The sequence below is a fragment of the Centropristis striata genome, chromosome 18 (assembly GCF_030273125.1).
Source record: "Centropristis striata isolate RG_2023a ecotype Rhode Island chromosome 18, C.striata_1.0, whole genome shotgun sequence".
Classification (NCBI taxonomy): Eukaryota; Metazoa; Chordata; class Actinopteri; order Perciformes; family Serranidae; genus Centropristis; species Centropristis striata.
Window position 1 is genome coordinate 25,131,979 of NC_081534.1, and position 21,940 is coordinate 25,153,918.

The window sequence follows — 21,940 nt, forward strand, 5'->3', positions numbered from 1 at the left end:
CTGGCGTTTGACAGATTCAGGCAGCGACTTCTCCAGCAGACCTTTAACAGGAGCTTTACCCTCCTTTGTCTCCTCCTCCCCCGCCTCCACAGCCTTCTCCTCGTTCTTGCTCACTTCCTCCTTCTCTCCTGCCACGGCGGCCTCGTCCCCCTTGGCTTCCTCACCCTCCTTGGTGTCTCCGAACACGTTGGGGTCAATCAGGAGGAGAATCAGTCTCACCTCCTCACTGGTTAGGACTCCCATAACTAACAGTGTTCCAATCAGCTTCAGGATGGGAACGAACTGGTACTCGACGCTGCCGCCTACTGGATCACGGATGTGTATGCCTCCGCCCTGCACCGCCTCAGTAAGCATGCTGATGGCTTTCTCTTTCAGGATGCCCAAGGGGATCTGCGGGCTGTAGAGAAACTGGTGGCGCTTTGTGTTGATGATGCCGACGGCGGAGAAGTTGACCCGAGGTTTGAGGGAGGTGCTCAGGCCCACGCCAGGCAGCGAGTGCCGCTTTGACTCATCAGGGAACAGCTTGATGGAGCGAGTCTCGTCCGTCACGGGGATGATGAACTCGTTGTTCATCATTAGGCGAGCCTCCTTTGCCGTCTCAAGATGGATGCTGGCAATGAGGAGAAGAATGGGCTCAATCATCGCTCACATCTGGAGGCGCTGGCCATTATACTTATCAGGGAATAACAATCAGTATTCTAGGTCTAGGTTTAAAAATATCTTTCCCTAAGTGGTATAAATGTGCAATTGGTAAGATTTGTATAGCCCCACAGCACAAAATTACCATAATATATCTGTGGGAGGTGACAGGGTTGTTGATCAATACCAGTGAGTCAGCAATTACCTGACTGGCTGCTGAGACGATGAGTTCTCAGACACATAATCACAGCTTTGAAAACAAAACTCCACACCCACAGGGATATTAACACCCTCCATTTAAAACTGCTTTTCAACTAATAATGGAGGTAAGCAAACTGTTGTGAGAGTAGCAAGGGAAAGTCACAGTGTATGATTTATCCCAATTATATGTGTCTGTGGTTAAGTTGAGGATTTATTGACATTATGTGAAGAAAAGAGAGAGTTAATTACACTGCATTACAGCAAGGCATTATTGAGATTTACTATGACAAATTTACGTTGTGGTCTTGTGTGCGGCTCCATCACTTCAACAGTTAATGGTGCTGGCGTTGATGTTGTAATAATTCATTCATTCTTCATGGTTAGATTCTCTGATGAGTAAAAATATTGCCAACTTTTTTTTGTTCTGTGCATTGAAGTTGAGGTTGTTAAATCTTAACACTAGACTTTCACTTTGTATCACTGCCAGTAGCACTGATCATATTTCACACTTTAGTTTCCACACTTGTAATAGTCAAATACTGACAATAAGCCAATTGCAACCCAACTGCAGAAAGTTAGAGGAATAAAAAAATATCAAAAATAATATTATGACTGATTATTATATTTAAAGCAACTGCCAATACCACACCTGATGAGGACATTGTAGAAGCCCTCTCTCAGCATGCCAGAGAGGTACTGATTATCGATGGTGTAGAGGAACTGTGATTGGTCCAAGTGGCTGCAGAGAGCGTGAGCAACTCGGGTGTTTCCCAGGGCGCAGAGGGCACAGTACAGCTTCAGTGTGTGGTAGTGGAACTTTCTCAGGTCTTCATGCTCAGATAACTCAAGGATGTCCAAACACCTAGAAGAACGCAGGAAAAAAATGGGTACTGCAGCTGTATATACTAAAACAAGACATTCATTGTTTTATATAAGAAACCAGGTGATCTTACATTATACGCTGTGAGATGATAAACCACCTGCACACTATGGTCCCTATCTTTACTAATGTTTCTTGGTGTATTAGGTCACTGTGACCAGTATTGGATTTAAGTTTGACTTTTGCAACAACGTAACAACATTTCTTGATCTGTCAGTTATTTCATAGACATTTCTGTCTTTATATTTATCCATAGCTGACTTGACATTTATTTTCTTTTTCATAAAAGTAACTATTAATGATAAAAGGATTTCTTCCATATCACCCACTCCTAATATCAACAAACAAACTCTGTAAATCCCAGCATGGTGCTTCAAAAGGTACCTACACATCAAACAGACACATTTTTTTCAACAAAACCAATTAAATCAGCTTTTGCAGCCATTGCAGCCTATTAATAATCTACCACAGTGTTACATAGGGCGCTTACCAAGATATTCAATGAAGTGCTTTTGATTAGTGATGTGCAAGCAAATCCAATCTGCTTGTCAATCAAAATGAAAACAATAACAAAGCACCTTAGTTTTCCCCTGTAGATGATGTAGATCAGGGATTCCCAGAGTGGTTGCATGCACCCCTGGGGGTGCGCGAGCTGGCGTTAGGGGGTGCGCGAGATGAAAAATGTAATGGCGATCTGATAATTACACAATTAAATTTTTTCCCCCCCAAACAATAAAGAAGTGTAAATAAACATTTCCTTTGTAAAATGTAAAATCAAAACTGTAATATTAATTCATAAATAAATGCAGGCTAGTCAAAATGCACTTCATCTTAAAATGAAGCGCAGAAGAAGTTATCTTCTTCCATTTTTATAACCTGTGTTATGATGATGGGGTTGTGTTTGTTAGCTCTACCCTCATTTAAACTTGCTGCATTTTTTTTAAACATTTTCCCAGACTTATCTGCTTTCTGCCTCTGATCCTGAGCCTGTCATCATCCTCTTTGCTCTTAAAAGTGGAAGCTTGCGCATAACTTTGTTGCATTATATTGAAACTGTTTTACAGTGTTTCAGATTAATTCGAATGCGAGACCGCATTGATGTGATGGTGATTATTTAATTATATGTGTGTTCTGGTCATTTGAGCATGATTAAACATGCCACCTTTAATATGGCTATAAAAAGCTTAGTGCATTTTGTTTTTTGGGATTGGGGGTACGTCAAACTGGTTGGGACATAGAAGGGGGTGTGCGGCTAAAAAAGTTTGGGAACTGCTGATGTTGATTCTAAGCCTACATAAGATCCTTGTTGCACACCTGTTCTCCTCAGGTATATGTACGGCCATCATCTGCAGCGGTTCCAGACACTGCACCACCCAGCCGTGCCTCTCGCTGACCCGAGCCGTCTCCACATGCAGGAAGGTGTTCGGCATCCGGCTCCACAGCACGGCCACGATAGTCTGCACGTCCACACGTGGCGGGCACTGTGGCACCGGGTTCCTGTGCTCGCTCTTAAATATGGCAGACGAGATCGGCATCGCATCCTAAGAGAAAAAGGTAGAAGAAAAAATATTATCATTATATTATCCTGTCCTATATGGTTACTGTGGGGCATAATTTGCCTCTACTAGTGGTATTGAAAAAAATACACAAAGACATACACATTGTTGTTAGTCTCTGATGTCTAAAATAATGCAGGAATAAATGACGAGCTGTAATAAAGTTATATATAAAAGGCCTAGAACAGAGGAAGATCAAGAGAGGTGACAGGCATTTTAAGGCAATATTATCTCTAGACGAGGACAGTAACTCAATATGGAGAAGTATAATACACTCAGTGTCTTCTACAGTCTAGCACCTTCTTAATAAACCAAGCAGCAAGATGAGGCAGGGCAGGAGGAAAGTGAAGGTCAGTCTGAGACTCAACCCAGAGAATGGTGAGTAATTATACAAGTAATAATGGACTTTTTCATATTCAACAGTCAGAACAAAAAGCACAGAGCAAGTAGCTTTCACCCAGCGTGGTCATGAACACGTCTCATGCATCGTTGTGTGTCCTCTGCAGAAAACAATCATTAATTAATCAATATTTAATAATCAATATACTAAAGCAGTAACTCTAAAGCATCACGCATAAACTGTACGCTGCACGTGGATGTATGTTTTCCACCACCGCCAAAAAAATCCAGGGGAAACCCTGTAAATATGTATTTTTATCATGGTTTAGTTTCAGCTGCTGCTATTTTAAGTGCAGACGGAGCTAAATAATTAATGACAGCAAGAACTTCCAATATGGGTCACAGAGTTACTTGGTCTGCTATCTGGGTCTGTTGACCAGTGTGCAACTATTTGTGGATGAAGGATTTTATAAAAAATGAAAGAAGCCCAATGCAAAAATGTTCTACATATCATAGGGATCTATTAATAACTGTGAATGGGGTTCACAGGTGTACTACGGTTCTAGTAGAGGGAGAGGGGGACTGTTCAAAACATTTCGTTCTGGGCATACCAATATCCACTATTACACAACATATCATCATCATCATCATCATCCTACCATCATATCATCAGGCATTGCATATTGTTAGATTTTAAAAGAGACAAACCTTGGTCTTGACGAATTCAAACTGGAAGAGGTTTGCACTGGTGGGGCGTGCAAACACAGCTGGGAACAGCTTTGTATATGGCTCCACCTGAAACACAACAAACAAAACAAAGCTCAGTCATCAACATAATTTAATAATTAAGGGTGACTTCACACCAACTAAGGTGTGTTTTCTCGCTTAGTTTGATTCATTTGGGTTGGTGTGAAAGCTGTAAATCAAACACTGATGCGGACCAAACAACAGAACAAAGACGTGTTGAAATGGGGGGCCTCGGTCCACTTTCAAGCACACTCTGGTACGGAACAATTTATGCATAATTAAAGGGATCTCACAGGCTTAATTGATCTGAATAAGGGCACGTATATCAGCTATTTATGCACATCAGCGCTGGTTCTTTCCCTGATTATTAGGTTAAAAGCTTATCTTGTCAGTTCATTAAGTCTATTAAAAACTGTGCGACAGTGATCACACATTAATAAGCCCTAAGTCAAGATGCCTCCTATTCAAGACGTCTCTACCTGTAAGTCATTATTCATAATTGACATGCGGTCAATTTGCAGTTTAATGATACCAATAGTGGTCATTATCAGTTGTTTCTTCATGAGCTGTTTGTGACACAAAAAAACCTCACACATAGACATCAGAAGCAATAAAGTGCTTAAACTTCTGTAAGCCTCCAGAATTCACATTTCTGGACAACTATGTCTGGATAACTAGTCAGAATAACTACGACAGATGTGAGATCTGGCCTGAAATAACCTCTTAGTGGGATCCAAGTCCTTTTTCAAATTGTTATTTCAGCTCGTTGCAGATCCGCTGCTCAGCATTCTGGTCTTTGTAGTGTCTGTTCTGGTGGCAAATTCAACAAATGTCAGGCAGCTTTTAACCTCTAAGCCCATGGATTAGCTGTCGTTTTAAATCCGGGTTGAATGAACATCAGTTAGTGTACTGATGACAGCCATCCAAGACAAAAGATAAATACAAAGAGAGGGGAAAAACAACTCAAGCCATAACAGGACAAGAAAGCTTTTCATCAAGTTAAAAGCCTCCTGATTCCCCCAGAAGGCTTTCCCTTTTAAAAATGTCAGTTTGCGACTACAACGAGGACTGGAAAGAAGAGAGATGGTAACAGATATAAAGACGAGAACAAGACAAGGTGGCAGAAGCTTCTCAAGGCTTCATTTTGTGGTCTAGTCAGGTATTCAATATGAATCGTTAAAAACCTGAGATCAGCGAGGCGAGACGAGGATTACCGAGCAGATGTCTGTCTTTGTTAAGACTCTGCTATTGAAAATAGATTAGAATTCAACTGTGTAATTTCCGAAGTGCCTTTCTGCAGGTCTAATTTCCTGCAGTGCAAATATGTTTACGTTACCTGAGGGGACGATAGAAGGAAAAGTATTTTGAGTGCGTGCGGGCAATACAAATATATCTTAGTGCCAACTTTCCAAAGATTTATTGCAACAAAAAGACTCAAAAGTTCTAAATCTCTTATTGTAATGGTTATGAAGCTCAGTGCTGAGGAGCAGTAAACCAAATTTCAACAACATTCGACTCGTTTTCTCCAGATGGATGGGACGATAAAAAATGTATGCCAGCTCTTGGGAATACAGAGGAGAAATACTGTTTATTTACCACAGGAAAGATAAATAATGACTGCACATTTGAAGTTTGTGAGGCAGACTGTCCTTGTGTGTTACTCTTCTGCACAGAATCCTCACCTGATATGTTGTGGGCAGCTCCTTGCCGTTGGCAGTGAAAGACACAAGACCAGTAGCCAGGTCGATAAGACAGCCGATCTCCAGGTCAGAGTTGGAGCGGCTGGAGGAAGCCGGGCCGACTGCGTCCGCTGCACACACCATGTAGCAGTTACTCCTCTGGACGCTGCAGCAACAACAGCAGAAAATGAGCTTGGCATGCAGAAATCTATGTGAATATGAACAACCACGGGACGACAAAGACGACTGAATAAATAACTAACTTGTGCACAATTTCTTTTCATTATGTGCCAGACTCATCGATCTGTGTTGACTTGTGGCTCTTGCCTCATTCATATTCATTGTGTCACACACTGAAGCTCTCTTCCCCATTTACTCCCCTGAATACTGAAGGAGGATGGAAAAAGGGATGATAAAAGATGAGTCAATATGTCTTTGGCTCTTCCACGGAACATGCAGTACCACGCCAGATAAGGCTTAGGGGTAATTAAGAAGTTAAAGTTTACCATACTGGCTAAAATGTGACAGTTACTTAAATAGAGTTGACTGGGAACTATTTCAATGTTGAGGACATATGGTCTGTTTTAGTGGTATAATGCTGTCAGGACACCTGCATCTTTGCTATCGTTAGGGCTCTTAAATCATTATTAACCTCAACTAACTTTTCAGAAAACTTTTGTTTTTTGTTTGTGTTATCTGACAAAAAAAAGAAGAAGAAAAAAATCACTGTTTGTCTGTCTATCGATTTCAACAACTGGGCATCCAATCAACTTCACACTGTGCAGGTGTATTGCTGAAGACCCGAGGCCATTTCCAAAGGGGTGCCTCTTACTTTGAGATATCTTTTTCAAAGCTTTATTTATTCAGTGAGGTCACACTAAGAGCAATGCATTGTTTTTCAGGAATGCAATGATCACATTCACACCTGGAAGCTGCCTAGTTCAACCAAAGTCTTATTGACTTCCTTATATGACCTTCTGGGTCAAAAAATTGGTTCTATGGGTACCAAAACGTCTCTAATTTACAGAGATATATACTTATGACAAGCTGTGGTCTAAAAAAAATACATATATAAATATTAATTACAATAAATCACAACAAATTGTACAATTAATTAGCTATTTTTTAATCGATTAACAGCCCTTAATGAATGAAAACAGAAACATATGGTAATACTTTCTGAAAGCACATTTCAGTTTTTCCTCAGAGGCTCAGCACAGAGCAGGATTCACACCTTGGCCCTTAAACAATATTGTATGAACAATAATGTACGACCTTCCCTGAAATTACTATAAGTTGGCACTTTTTGATATTCCCAGATACTCCCTGATTTCCTCAGAGAACCCAGCAAATCTGCTGACTTTCCAGTATTCACTACACCTCTTTAGGTTTCATGATATCCTATAAACTGCAGATATTAAAATTAGAAAAAATAAAAAGCAGGGAACTTGCCTCTCATGAACTCGGCCCCTCTCGTCTCCCAGGGTGACGGTGACTGTTCTCATCTTGTTGAGGCTGAAGTTCTTGCTATAGAAATGATAGTCCGGTGTGACCCAGCCCACCCACACGGACGCAGGGTCCTGTCCTGCAAACACTCTCACTGAGTGGTAGTACTGCCAAACGACACATAGGATAATACATTAGCAGAGAGCATTCATCCATAACAATATTTTCAGATGCATATCTGTGAACATTTGGGCTGATTTACAGTTGTGATGCTTCCATAGTCAACAGTTCCATCTTCCTTTGGAGGTTGGCTGCAGAGACAGAAATACAGCAGGAGGTTTTAAGAGCCACATTGATCTTGGAGAGTCACATCTATTTTGTATTACAGTTACCAGGCAGAGGAAACTGATCAATCTCAACGGGGTTCATGTCTGACCTGAGTTTCACCGATTCATCCAGTAACTGGTATGCAGAGTAGAACTCCACAGGCATGCTCAGCCTACAGTAGACCATGTCGTTGTTGCTGTTCTGCGTACCAAACGTTTTGTGAGTGACCTTGAGGCAGGGAGGGCTGTCTACCGTTCCGTCGATCCTTGTCACCTGGAGAGAGGGAAGACATCAAAATCCAAAGAGGGAGATCAATACACGGCATCAATATGTCCGTCAACTCCAGCTGCTATGTTTATATGCACAGAACAAGCTCCAAACTGTCCTGGGTTTTGGAAGTTTAGATCTTGAAGTTGAAATTTTTTACCATTTTTTGCATTCCTATTCTGAGCCTCATCAATTAGTAACTTGGGTTGAAATTTGTACTGAACATCCAAGAAACTCTCAGGATGATTTGCCACATGTATTCTGATTCCCAAAAAGTTGTGAGGCTGTGAAAAATGTAATAAAGTAGAAGGCGATGATTTGCAAATCTTTTATGACCTGCATTTAATTGAATACATTATATAGACATGGTATCTAATGGTTTTTGCTTTTTGTAAATATATACACTTATTCTGAATTTTTACATGCTTTTTTTAAACACAAACAACAAAACCCATGACATGAGGGGAGGTCTAGGCGAGCTGGTATGAAATGATCTAGTAATAATATGCTTCTTCACCTCTATGTGCATGTGATCTTGGGGTATGTTGACAAAGGTGGGAAGGCGCTTGCTGAACCACATGGTGATCTCTCTGTTCATGTTGACACCGAAGGGCTCAAAGCCTTCCTGGAGACCACACATGGTGTAGTACTTAAAAGTGCTGGCGTCCTTTCCCAGGTTCATGTGTCCGATCTGAGACATGCCCAAACTGCACACAGGGATGAAACCTGGAGGAGAGTGAAGGGACATTAGTGGGTTTGCCAGGACAATATTGGTCTCTGCTAAACAGCTAAGTAGAAGTAACTTCCCTGAACAAAGTTGGAAAAACTTTCTATGCCAATTTAATTAAAAACACGCTCTGATGTTCCCCGACCACTAATGATGCCTCTCTGCCCTCTAGAACATTAATTAATTAGTCTGGTGACTGGCAAAAAAAAGCCCTGGCAAAAAATACTGGGCATTAAAAATTGGAAAAATGTTTCTTGTTAATAAAGACGATTAAACCGTATTTTAGCAAACACTATTTAACCTAAATGTGAACTTTAATTAGTCTTAAAAAACTCATATCAGTACACCGTCATGTATTTAAACTGTTAACGCAGCAGAATCCATCACACCATCAACTATTACAATTCATTTGAATCACTTAACTTTATTCCAATGTGACTCTGTCTTGTCCTGAAGGATGGTTCATTTACAGAGTAATGGGCCACAATGCCACAATGGACCTCATTAAATTGCAACATCATTAGCATTTTGTACAGTTTTTTTTATTGTTTTTCGTCATGCCAAATACCAAACAAACCCAGACCAACCTCTGGAGACACTGTGGATGAAACGCGCATGGAATAAATGAATGAATTAGCACTAAATTCACTGCATTATAGAGCGCTCACCGTCCTCTGTCTCAAAGTCAGTGAAGCAAAGCTCAGAGCCCTTGCTGGTGATCAGGAGCTCTCCGTTCAGGGTGAAAATCATGGATTTGTCCTCCATGTTGATCATGCAACCGACCACATCGCCCTTTTTCCAAGGCTGTCCAAAGTAGCGGCTGCCTACATGCATACGTCGCCCCTTAAGAAACAAGGAAAAGCGTTACATTTTGCAGCATTTGCTAATAAACAGCACAACTCATTTACAGTGAAGTACTAAAGCACTTCAGCTGTTAACCGTTTGGAGGGAAAATAACTTTGAGTTTAGACTTTACATCACCATACACATTTAACTTCTCAAGTTTTAAATGCATTTCTTTAAATGGTGCAACATGTTAATGGTGTTTTTATTATGCCACTAACATCTTTAGATTATAATAAAGCAAAGACACAACATACTGATTTTGGAAAAAGATTACATTTACTGCAGTAAACAGTTTTTCGGGATGGTTTCAGGACAGTGGTGAATAAAAGTCAAGTCTGGAGCCCTGAGGTGTATTGCAGACAGGATGGGATAACGATGCCTGCTGCTGAAGTGAAATGGTACCACATGTCCCAAGAGATCTGGTTTACCCTGTATCCATCGAAGACGTAGGCCTGGTCATCTGTCCCCAGTTCCACATCGGGCCTGCAGCCTGGTCTGGCCCAGCCAACCCTCATGTCGCCTCCACTCAGGGCCTCAAACTCAAAGTACCACTTCCCCGTTTTCACTGCATATGTCTGCTCCACACGGAAAAAGCGGATGGTCTCGATGCTCTGATCATCCACAACATGGACGGCTGGGGAGAGACATGAAAAATTGATGCTTTAACTTGTGGTTGAATTAAATATTAACAGACAAGTGAAACCAATAGAGTATGGAGCTCATCTTAGGCAGCAAAGTCAGTATCTTTACCAAATTATACAATTACAGGCCAGCTGATTGACGTTATTGGCTTTGGGATTATACTATTACTATTATATTACACTTATCTAATGATCAATTAGATTAATTTCTATAAAAAAAATGTTGGCTTCTCAGCACTCTGTCATCTTAAATTGTAACTGGTTCTTCAACTGTTTAACTTGGACTTTTTATGGCTTTGCTTGTCAGCTGAGTCAGCAACATGTTCTTACCCTCCTGGTCTGGGGGGTCAATGTCATATCCGTATCCAACCATAGTCCTGATGGCCTCTCTCAGACTGTCTCTGTTAGATTTCTTTGTGCGCTCGTCGAGTAAAGCGTATGGCACCAGGCGAGGATTACGCCTGCTCTTCACATCCTGACACAAACAAGAAAGGCAAAGAAAAGCAATGCATATATCAGTGCTTCAGCCAGTATGTCCAAGACAATACATTAATTATTATTAACTGTACTCTAATTTAAAGGTCAGACTTTCTAAATGAAATAACAATAATGATAATACTAATAATAATAAATTACCTGCTGGATGCCATAGGTCCATCCTTGTTTAATTCTGTCTTTGGCCCACACGTTGTGTGCATTCTCGGCCAGTTTATCTACTAGAACCTCCTGACCTGCGTTCAGTTTCACGTCAGAGAGGTCCAGCGGCGCAGGCTTATAACCGTTAGTCATCACGTAACTGCAGAAGAAACAGATTACAGAAAGTTCCAAGCTCATTAGCATTTTATGAAGATCATGTTCCCATTTCCCTAGACATTCAAACACTAAAATCAAGAGAAATTAGACATGTTTTTTCTGTGTTTAGTAACAAAACCAATACACAAGAATCAGATATTTGTGACACATTGTAGCTAGATAGAATTATTGTCAAACAGTCCACTATTCAGGGTCAGTCCATGAGATAATTTAAACAAAAAGGTCTAAAATTATCTAAAATGTGGGTAATAAAATAATTGAACTTCTCTTTTAATTGGGTAGACAACAATCAAAGTAAGCAACAATGTCTTTGTTATATAAATCAAATATCATATATCAGCAAAAATCTGCCTTAAAAAATGAGTGTATAATTTAATCTTGCTCTTTTTCACAAAATGTACAACTACAACCCTGATTCTAGAAAAGTTGGGACTCTGAGGGAAAATATTCAATTAAACAGTTTGAATAAACAGTACAAAGACAAGATATTTAATGATCAGCAGATACATTTTTGTTTTTTGTAAATATACACTCATGCATTAATGTTTTACACACCATCCTAACTTTTTCAAGATCAGTAAATCTGCAAATTATATTGTTGCAAAAAAATACCATAATATGTACATGACTTCAAGAGGATGAAATCATGTAACATCCAGTAAAATGCATCTTTTTTTGTGTCTTGATATTCAAGAAACAGAGGTTATCATAGGAAAAAAATGTTAACTTACTCTTTGGGAAGTTTGATTTTCTTCAGATCGTCCTCAGCGTTAACATAGACCTGGGCAACATGGCATCCAAGAGCCAACAGGGTCCTAAAAGGATAAAAGAGGCAGTTAAACAGAACATCATCATAACTGATATCGATACTCAAGCATCATTACACTTTGTTAGACGAATATGTTTCAACCTTACAGCAGCAGAACCTACTGGGAGACTGCTACATTTTTAACACAGCTCATTAGACATTGATAAATCTCGGCTGATCGATAGACTGCGAATAGTAGCCGGATATGGCTGTGTGGAGACATGGCAGTTATTGAACATTTGGCTTGACTTTAGTGAACCAAGCCAAATGTTTTTACAGTGAGATGATTCAGTAGTTGGCTCAAATAAGCTTTGGACCCAAGATTTCTTAAAAATCAATACTGGAATTCACTCAGGAGATGCAAGTCATTACAAGCAGTGCTTTAATCTGAGCCCTAATCTGCTCCTGCGCAGCATTCAGCAAGGAGCAGAGGCAATTCCATGAATAAGTAATTGGATTATTTAGCCAACTGCCCAGACTTACTTTAGCGTTTCGCTAGACATCTGCACGTTGTAGTTCCTTTCAGTTTCAGGCAGCTTGCTGAAATCCACAAGGCAAGGGTGCTGCCTCTTGTTGTCATCACGGACCTGAGGACAGAGCAGCTGGGTGTCATTACAAATTGGGGCAATTTTTCTCTTTATTTTGGCCTTTGAGCTACTGAAGAACATTTCCACCAATGTGATGAAAAAAAGATCCTGTAAGTTATTGTAATGAGAAACTTTTCCTAAATTATGACAGCATTTAAAATAATAGTAATGAATTCTTAAAGGACAGAAACTCTATTTCAACTCTATTTTGCAATTTTTTCTCCGATACTTTTGAGAAAAAGAAGTCTTTGTTTTGATAAACTTTCACATTTTGAGATAAAATTCCATTATTTTGAGATATGCAGTCATTATTTTTAAATAGTAAGTCATTTTTTGAGGAAAATCATTATTTGAGAATGTTTTCTACTATTCCACTATTTAAAACACTAAGCCATTGTTTTAATATACTTTGGCATTATAATGAAAAACAATATAAAAATAACTACAACAGGATGTTTTTTTTTCTATTTCAATGATTTGATCTATTTCTCTTTTTCCTTTAACTGGCAGAAATGGTCTTCCAGAATGGGTCTGTCTATCCATAACTGCCAAAATATGATAAAGCATCACTCAGTACTAAGTTGATAAAAATTAAAAAAAAAAACAGGACTGCAGCCGAATTTATCTGCAGTGGACGTTGGCTGATGCATTTTGTTTGTTTTCCACTTGGAATAATTCAAGCCTCAGGTGTTAATTTTTTAATGAAGCAGAGATAAGCCTTAATGAGCTCAGAGAAGACAGTCACAGTGGAAAGAGGCTCAGCTGTCTGTAATCCAGTCGGCTAAGAGAAATTTTCTACTGTGCGGCGCCCAGACTCTCTGTAAGACGCTGCCAGGGTCTCTTTTTCTGATAATCTTGTGTTTTCAAAGGTTAAAGAGAGCTGCGGGTGCACAAAAGGTTTGAGCAAAACACAGTGAGGGCAGCCCTCTGATACAAAACAATGAGGACGTGTCCAACTTTATTATCATCCCGCCTGCCAAGTATCTGCTGCTGGTCCAAAGAGGCTTCTGTCTTGGAGTCAGTGCAATGTCACTTTGAGCTCGTTGAGGCTTGTTACAGCAAAATTAAATACCAAGCAGCTGTTTGGACCTAAATGTTGTCCTTAATAAACTGTAAGACCTGAGTTATCCCCCTGAGTGAAGCTTTCTCCCGGTCTTAATTAATGTGGATGTCATATGCTTGGAAGGTGAGACGCTCATTAAGTTTGTTAAACGGCCGATGTGGCGACGGCCTCGGAGGAAAATGATTCTGTGATAACCGCGGCAGAACAAAAGAGGCTGCGTGTGCGATCAGACTTCTAACAGACTGCAGTGAACAGGAAGAGTGAGTGATGGTGAAATGATGGGAGAGAGAGAGAGAGAGAGAGAGAGAGAGAGAGAGAGAGAGAGAGAGAGACACTGTGGAGGCAATAAGGATTAATACATCATTGTTATAGAGGCTAACTACAGCTCACCTCTTCATTCTGAACTACATGTTTAAGCATTCAACTGAAAAATGAACAGTTTCTGATCTGTTTAAAAAAAACCCAGAACCAACCAGAATGTACTTAGTAGATCATCACCAATAATAGCCATTTTTTAAATCTTTTCAGTCTTTTTCAGGACACCCAGTAAATAAAAATATCCTTTTCCAGTGTTAATTGTTAATTTATCTCACTATATGCCAAATATATGTAAAACAAATCCATATCAGATGTATTATACAGTATATTTTATATGAATATCTTTTCTCTTTCTGTTAAACTATTTCAAAAGTTTGATGACTCATCCTGCACTCAGGGGTTTTGTTAACATTGGATGAACAAAACTTTATCTAATCAATTCCTGATCTAATAAAAGGTGATGTAGGTGTGTGTGTGTTTGTGTGTGTGTGTTGTGTGTTCTTCTTAGCAGCCCAATCAAATGTGAAACATTTTTATTTGAATCCCTCTTGTACGTGTATGCCACTCAAAAATTTCGTGACGTATTCTGAGAATGTCACATATATAATCTGAATTCTGAATTTTGTGCATTCTGTGTCCCAACACAATGGTCATAGTAAAGAATTAGAAGATACTTTCTCCTCTGTTTTTTTGTCACTATTTACTCACAAGCCAGCATCATTAAACTGAAGCAGCAGCCAGACCCAAACTGCTGTCATGTACTTCAAAAGGACAGGGAAATTAGAGTTAATGAGGCATAATCATGCATTTTACTGGACGGGGCTCAAGTCGACCTTTGTCCCGCAGCTTTTCCAAATATACCCAGAGTGTTTTTCCAAGTGTGATGATGGATAGCAGGTTTACCTTGCCATAGGTCCAGCCCAGTTCGATCTTGTTCATCCCCCACAGTTCGTGGATGTTTTCTGCCAGCTTGTCCCGGACGTTGTCCAGGTGAGGGGGAAGAACAATCTGCAGAGAGAGAAGGGGAACAGATGGTACAGTTGGATGATAAAAAGATGCCAACGGGCCAACAAATGAAAACTGTTGTCATTCTTTTTTCCTGACTATGCAATTCTTAGATTCCTGTGGATCATAGATACTTTCACATTATTTTGGCTTTGTTATACCGAGGCATCGAGTCTTTTTCTTTTGCGTTTTGCATCTGTGCTTCGGGGCCACTGCAGAACTGAATATAATATAACAGGTGTGTAACACCAACTGAATTCATCTCACATGAGAGATTCTGAAAACCTCCCGAAGGCTTCTAAAACTTATAAGATTTATTTTCTTTCCAAACAATCCTTCAAAGAAAAGGAACAGCAGAGCAGCATCAGTGTGGAATTTATCAGCAATGCTGGTTCCAGTTGGTAAATACTATAACAGTTTCTTAAATGTATTATCTAAAAACAACAACCCAGTATAATAAAAATCGCTTTTGTATTTCTGCAAGGTGGGGGCTGCAGCTTAATTGAGTCAATTCAGGACGTGGATTTTCTGCAAAATTCAAATACTTAAGGTATTATTCTACTAGAATGGTATTTCTATGGTCTAAAAAGCACAAATGTATCTCCATCATAATCACAAAAAAGAAACCAAAATTAATTAATTAATTAATTTGCTAGACAGTATTTTGAATATTTAATGTTAAAGTGATCAGTGTGAGTCTTCATGACTAAAATAACTTCTTTTTTATTCTAGTATTTCCTATTTTGATAATATACACATCAAATCAAATCAAATCAAACTTTATTTATATAGCGCTTTTCATACATAAAAATGCAACACAAAGTGCTTTACAAAAAAATAAGAATAAAAACAGACAATAAAAATGACAAAACCCACCCCTCCCTCCCCCACATACACATCTGTAAGTATACATACACAAACAAGCACACACACGCATTTAGTTATGCACGCACACAAACACACACTCAGACTCACACACAGCACATATTGATTGACAGTGTAGAATATGATTTAATCGTATTTGCTGTATGTTAAATTCATGGATGCAAAAGTCATGTTTCTGTGATGGTGCTATGCTCACCTGGCTGGTGTCGACAGGTGTGGGGATGAAGGAGGCCTGAGAGAGGAACTTGGTGGTTCCCAGCAGGTCGCGGACCCCCTCGTGGTCCCTCTTGTAATCCTTCACAGGCTCTACATGCATCTTCTCTTTGGGCAGCAGAGCCTCGTAGCACGGAGAGTAACCGGCGGGTGGCAGGAACTTAAAATCTCCATGACGTCCACCCAAAAGGAAACGGGCCCTTAAATGAGAAGTTACATCACGCTGAAGGACGCTATGCAAGAAAATTCTGACACTTAGTTCCACCATGGGTATTTTCAGAGCTTTAAGAGTTTCAGCGAATTTGGAAACTTTTTTAACTGCAATACAAGTCAGCAAACAGCACTCCACACCTCTGCCATTACATAATACCACAGCTGAAGTCTATCTACCTTCTCATAAATCTTCCTGCCACAAATTCATTTTGTACTTGTTACACCGAGTATCAATATAATTAAAGTTGTGAAGCTGTGGTAGGCATTTTTTCCTCATCAGTGGGATTGCTTCGTCATCTGATATCTGATTTATAAATGCAGCGCCTTACTTGACACCTGCGGAGAAGCTGAGGACGGGGAAGAAGAATCCTTCGGTGTTGAAGTCCTCAAACATGCCCTGGACGGGCTGCCCGTTGATCCTGAAGGACATGCTGGGAGCGCCCAGATCCAGACAGCAGCTGACCACGTCGTCTGAGTTCAGCAGGTGCTGGTTAATGGAGGCCACGGCCCTCGGGACTCGGCCTAGACAACATCGGGCAGAGACACAGAGGGAGGATGGATGGCTGTTACAGCAGCAAAGTCATTGCGAATGTAGGGCAGGATGATGGGCGAGGAGAAGAGAGGGGAGCAGGGAGGTGGAGAGACGGGGGATGAGTGCTTTAAAAGGGATGACATGAAATGGATGAGGGAAGGTGATGGGTCTTTTAGTAGCTTTGGAAATGAAGAGAGGTGAAATAGGTTTTATGCTTTTAGGGTGAGAGCCGAGAAGAGGAGGGCATTCAAGGACTTGAAGCCCTTAAGCACAAAGCTGACAGCTGGCTATTCAGATACAAAATTCTGACAAGTTATATTCTCTTATGTGGGCAGAGAACATAACTGCATACACGCAATTAACTGCTTCACGTTTGTAGTTTATTTAAGTGCAACTTGAATATTTAAGGCGTGTGTGTTGAAGTCCTTAGGGAAGGTCTATGGTGGAGGTTTTATGGTGGAATTTTATATTACTGTCAGTGCTTTGACTATGTGGAAAAAGAGCAACCAAAAGTCTAGACAGCAGCCTGCAGCAGTCTGCATTATTCACGGTAAGTTCTCCTGAGGCAAAGTTTTCAAAGACTTTCTTTCTGCATCGTACACCATAACTGCCTTTACTTCACTACAAAATTCTAATTAGTAAAGATTTTTACCAGTTTATACTATTCAAAATAGCCAAAATAGATCTGACACAAAGGTTACAGAATACATTTTACTTGAAATTTTTATTCAGTTGTATTTGCAGGTTTGCCAAATAGAAGACTCCAAAAAGTTTAGAATTTCAAATATAGCTGCTTTAAAAGTTTATTGTTTGAGGGTCTTAAAAAGTCGAATTCAAATCTGCCAAACTGAGAAAAAAGTTATTCTTTCTTAAGAGTTTAAAACTCAAACACCCACAGCTTTATCTATAAGAAGTAGATACAATAAATATGTTTGTAGGGCCTGTAAGGTAAAGTTTATATTTCAGATATTTTCATAGAGCCAAAGGAGATTCAACAGGTAGTATATTGTTGTGTCAATAGCCATTTCAATGTATACGACGGCAATTATGAAGTAAGATTCATGTACATTCACGGATACTTAATAGATGAAAGAAATGATATAGGATTGGAATTTGGGATTGGAAAAGAATGGAAATAAGCAAATTAAAAATATAAATGATTTCTTCTTTTTTCAAAATAAATGGAAGAAATTATTACATTTAAGAAAAAAATGACAAAGATAAATTATAATAATAAAAATGTATAAAAACTTAAGGAACTTAACCCAGGTAAGGATGTCTAAGAAACCTGATTTCCACCCTTTATCTTCCCCCTAGTCCTCATCTCAGTAAACCTGTCCTGTTTCCCTCTCCTCTAACACTACTCTCTATAAGGTTATGGTAATGCAGGAACAAACACTCACACCTTACATTCTCCATGGAGATTAAACAAAAACTAGTCTAGTTTTTGTTTAAGTCTAACTCCAGGTGAGCAGTGGGGTTTCTCTGTATCCAAACAGGTTTCGGTAACACTTTACAATAACCATCATTTATAAATGTTAAACAGATTTTTTTTTTATTAATGTTTAATCATCATCTATAAACCGTATATAGGCCATTTAGAATGGTAAATACATAATGTATCAATGTTTAACTAACTAAATCATTTACAAATGACAAATAGATGGGTTATTAATATACGTTTATAGTTACTTTAACATTAACAAACAATTACATTATAATGAATAGTTTATTAATAGTTTTAGTTGCACTCATTATAACATTTTTAACACCATATTAAGTATGTTAATGATTTTGAAATGATTAATATACCTTTAAGAAGTTGGTTGAAAACATAGCACTTTTTAAATGGTTAATAATTGATTTATAAACCATCTATAAACATTACTTAGTTGGTTATTGTAAAGTGTTACCCAGGTTTCCAGTCTCAACTCCCCTCATATAAGACGAGCCAGTGGTGCTGCTCTTGTATAAAAATTCCTACCTGACCAGAGATGAAGTCCATCAAAGCTGTAAGAGTACAGGTCATCCCCGACACCGTTGCCACCCCACCCCTCTCCTCCACCGGGGTACGGAGCGTAGCCTTTAGTGTTGGCCCAGCCCACCCTCAGGTGGGTCGGCTCTCCGGTGACAAAGTGGTCCACCTGGTCGATCACCAGCTCAAAGTACCACTTCTTATACTGAGCTGAACCTTCAGCCACGCCCAGGAAGATGTTGGGCCTCATACTGCAAGTGACAAGAGATGAAGAAGCTGCAATGATGCAAATCGTGTTTAATTGTCAAATAGTAGTTAATTAGAGAATATAAAACAAGCATTACAGTATGCGTTTTGGTACAATAAGACAAACCTCTACATTAATGTATTCACAAGTTGATCAATATTTTTTTTTTTCACCTCTGAACATCATTGACCAGTCGAGTCTGAAGCAGCAGGTCCCTTTTGGGGAGCAGGTTGTCACAGATTAGATTCTGATTGGTTCTCACTGCCACCCCATTACAAACACAGAGGGAACACAGGACATCCAGAATCTAACAGAGAGGAAAGTGGAGAAAACGATTAAGTCAGACATTTTTTAATTGCTCTTTTGTTGTATCAAAGTGTTGTCCAAGTTCTTATATCACTAACATGATAATCCACTCCTTCTTTCTAAATTAACTGATCAGTTGTTCAGTCAGATTCTCTGCAAGCTGCTCACTTGTTGCATAAGCACATTGTATAAAGGGCCCTAAAGTTTAACACAGCCATAGACTTCCGCCTGTCACTCATGAAATAACAGCTGTTTACGAGGATGCCCTTTCATGCCTCGTATAATTTACAAGGTATATATTGACAGACTGTGGCATCTGAACACTGTATGTTAAATACATGACAGGAATGTCAACAAACACAAGAATGTTGTTTATATCATCCGTCCTCATGACAAAGACGGGCTCAAACCAGGAGTCAAAGCTCACATATCAAACTAAAACACCCTTAGCATGTGTTTAGGCTTTCTCTTCACACCTTGTGGTTGCGTCCATGCTTGTAGAGCAGAGAGATGATGGATTTAATGTGACCTCTCTGTATGATGTGCAGAGCCTCAGGACTTTCTACCAAGATACAGTGGAGGACTTCCAGAATTCCTGAAAGATCATACAAAATATTGGTCATTATCAGAGCAAATGTATGTTAAATAGACACATATTTGCATCAGTTCCGAAACTTTTTAAACACTGTGTTTGATGCTATAAGGGTTTTAGTGTTTCCAAAAATACCTGATGAAGACTCCAGTCTCTCCAGTTTGCTGACCAACCAGTCCAAGTTGCGGGAAAACTGGGTGCAGTTGTTCCTGTTCCCACGAATCAGTGCGGCTGAAAAAAAGACAAAGTTTTCATAAAGGTTCAATCAAAATACATACAAGGTTTAGTAAAGACATGAAGCCAATAGATTCAAGCAGCTGACTCATCCTCATCTGGACCCTCGGTGCCTTGCCATGTCTCTACACTGTCAATCAATATGTGCTGTGTGTGAGTCTGAGTGTGTGTGTGCATGTATGTGTGTGTGTACATACAGATGTGTATGTGGGGGAGGGAGGGGTGGGTTTTGTCATTTTTATTGTCTGTTTTTATTCTTATTTTTTGTAAAGCACTTTGTGTTGCATTTTTATGTATGAAAAGCACTATATAAATAAAGTTTGATTTGATTAAAGTTTGATTTGACTTGCAGGTGTTCCAGACAGTGTGACTTTATGAAATAGTAAATTTTCTTGTAACCATAAAGTCATTTTCTGACACCCTCTGTCCAAAAGTAGATATTAAAATTGATCAAATCTGACACAGTGGACTACTTCCCATTGTGAAGTCTTTCTGATATATAAAATACATGGGATGGATTTTTAAGCCACTGTAAAGCCAGGCGCTCTATGTTCTATAGAAAGTCGAGGTGTGTTCCTTTGTACCCTTTCTCCACTATGGTGACATTAAGAAGTCTCCTTATTACTTTACGGTCTCATTTTTCACCATTAGGATTCAGGGACACTAGACTGATAATGCCCGTGAAACAATTTAACAGCACTTTGTGCCAAAGGAATACTGATGGGTGTCTAATCTCTTTTAATTCTGTCTTTCCAGGGAAGCCATTGTTCAATATGAACACATGGAGAGAGCCACACCACGAGGCAAGGGCACGGATGTTCACTGTGAATGATGTGAACGGGAAATTAAAAGTCAGAGAAGGAGGAGGACCTGAGGCTACGCAGACTCCAGACTTCAAATAATGGTTACATTAGCATACACTAAAGCCACCACTAATTACCACCAGGATATACTGAGCTTCTAGTAATGATAATACTGGCAACATTTCAATGAAGAGAAACTATTACGAAAGGGTTTGTGTGTTAAATCCTGCATCAGCAAGATCAACTTGTAAAAAATTCACATTTTTCTCGTTTTGTAACTGGAATAAATTGATTATTTTAGCATGTGATGAGAGTTATCTAATCTTTTACAATAAGATCAAACTTTTTTAAAGAAGCCCATTTCCATTTTCATGTTTTCATACCTACACAATGTATAATAATGCATACTAATAACTTGACACTCCCTAAAAATCTTGTTTTATCTGGCCTCCACTGGGTCTCACCTTGCTGCAGGGATGTAAAGGTGCACAGTTCCTATAAAACTTCATAGTGCACAATGAAATGGAAAGAGGAAAGTACTTAAGGTAAGTTCAAGGTACTGTAAAGGGACATATATACTGTAATTGCTGAAACTACTGACCATTTAGCATGAAAAGTGGTAAGATTTTATGAGGATCATGATGGTCAGGTTTTTTGCTCTACGTGAAGTAGACAGCACATTTAGATGTTAGAACTATCAAAAATGGATGCAGCTATCTTAAGGAAGTAAACAGGTAAGATGTAATTGTAATGCCTGAGTGTTGTTATGAGAAATACTGTATTATGATGTAACCAAACCCCTAAAATACTTTAAAAAAGCAAAAAGTAAAGACACAGTGTTTGTAGTCATATGGATTATTCAAAGCTTTTCTCATGTTTCTCAAGGAATCTTTTCACTCTAGAAATGCAGTGAGGACTCTCTGAAATAAAATAAGTGCACATATGTATCTTAGGAACACACAATATATAGTTGTTGTTTTTCCTTTAAAGAGGAGGGGCGGTGGTCTCCATTGGGAGGCAGTAGGAAATACATTGATGTCCTTTTCTTTAA

The 21,940-nt window shown here is 39.3% G+C and overlaps 1 protein-coding gene across 2 annotated transcripts in view; it reads right to left on the reverse strand.

Moving 5' to 3' along the window:
* The window catches only part of ryr3 (ryanodine receptor 3), a 147,486-nt gene that overhangs the window by 69,180 nt on the left and 56,366 nt on the right, over positions 1–21,940 (reverse strand). For both annotated transcript variants that reach the window (XM_059356626.1, XM_059356625.1), the window contains 22 exons: positions 19,988–20,083; positions 19,737–19,855; positions 19,128–19,261; positions 18,717–18,958; positions 16,530–16,722; positions 15,971–16,187; positions 14,788–14,892; positions 12,400–12,503; positions 11,840–11,923; positions 10,932–11,091; positions 10,626–10,770; positions 10,083–10,288; positions 9,477–9,651; positions 8,599–8,807; positions 7,924–8,087; positions 7,750–7,798; positions 7,494–7,654; positions 6,045–6,207; positions 4,324–4,410; positions 3,035–3,261; positions 1,490–1,702; positions 1–610 (listed from right to left, as the gene is read on the reverse strand). In XM_059356626.1, coding sequence (XP_059212609.1) covers positions 1–610; positions 1,490–1,702; positions 3,035–3,261; positions 4,324–4,410; positions 6,045–6,207; positions 7,494–7,654; positions 7,750–7,798; positions 7,924–8,087; positions 8,599–8,807; positions 9,477–9,651; positions 10,083–10,288; positions 10,626–10,770; positions 10,932–11,091; positions 11,840–11,923; positions 12,400–12,503; positions 14,788–14,892; positions 15,971–16,187; positions 16,530–16,722; positions 18,717–18,958; positions 19,128–19,261; positions 19,737–19,855; positions 19,988–20,083 — 3,863 coding nt within the window. The remainder of the gene's footprint in view (positions 611–1,489; positions 1,703–3,034; positions 3,262–4,323; positions 4,411–6,044; positions 6,208–7,493; positions 7,655–7,749; positions 7,799–7,923; positions 8,088–8,598; positions 8,808–9,476; positions 9,652–10,082; positions 10,289–10,625; positions 10,771–10,931; positions 11,092–11,839; positions 11,924–12,399; positions 12,504–14,787; positions 14,893–15,970; positions 16,188–16,529; positions 16,723–18,716; positions 18,959–19,127; positions 19,262–19,736; positions 19,856–19,987; positions 20,084–21,940) is intronic.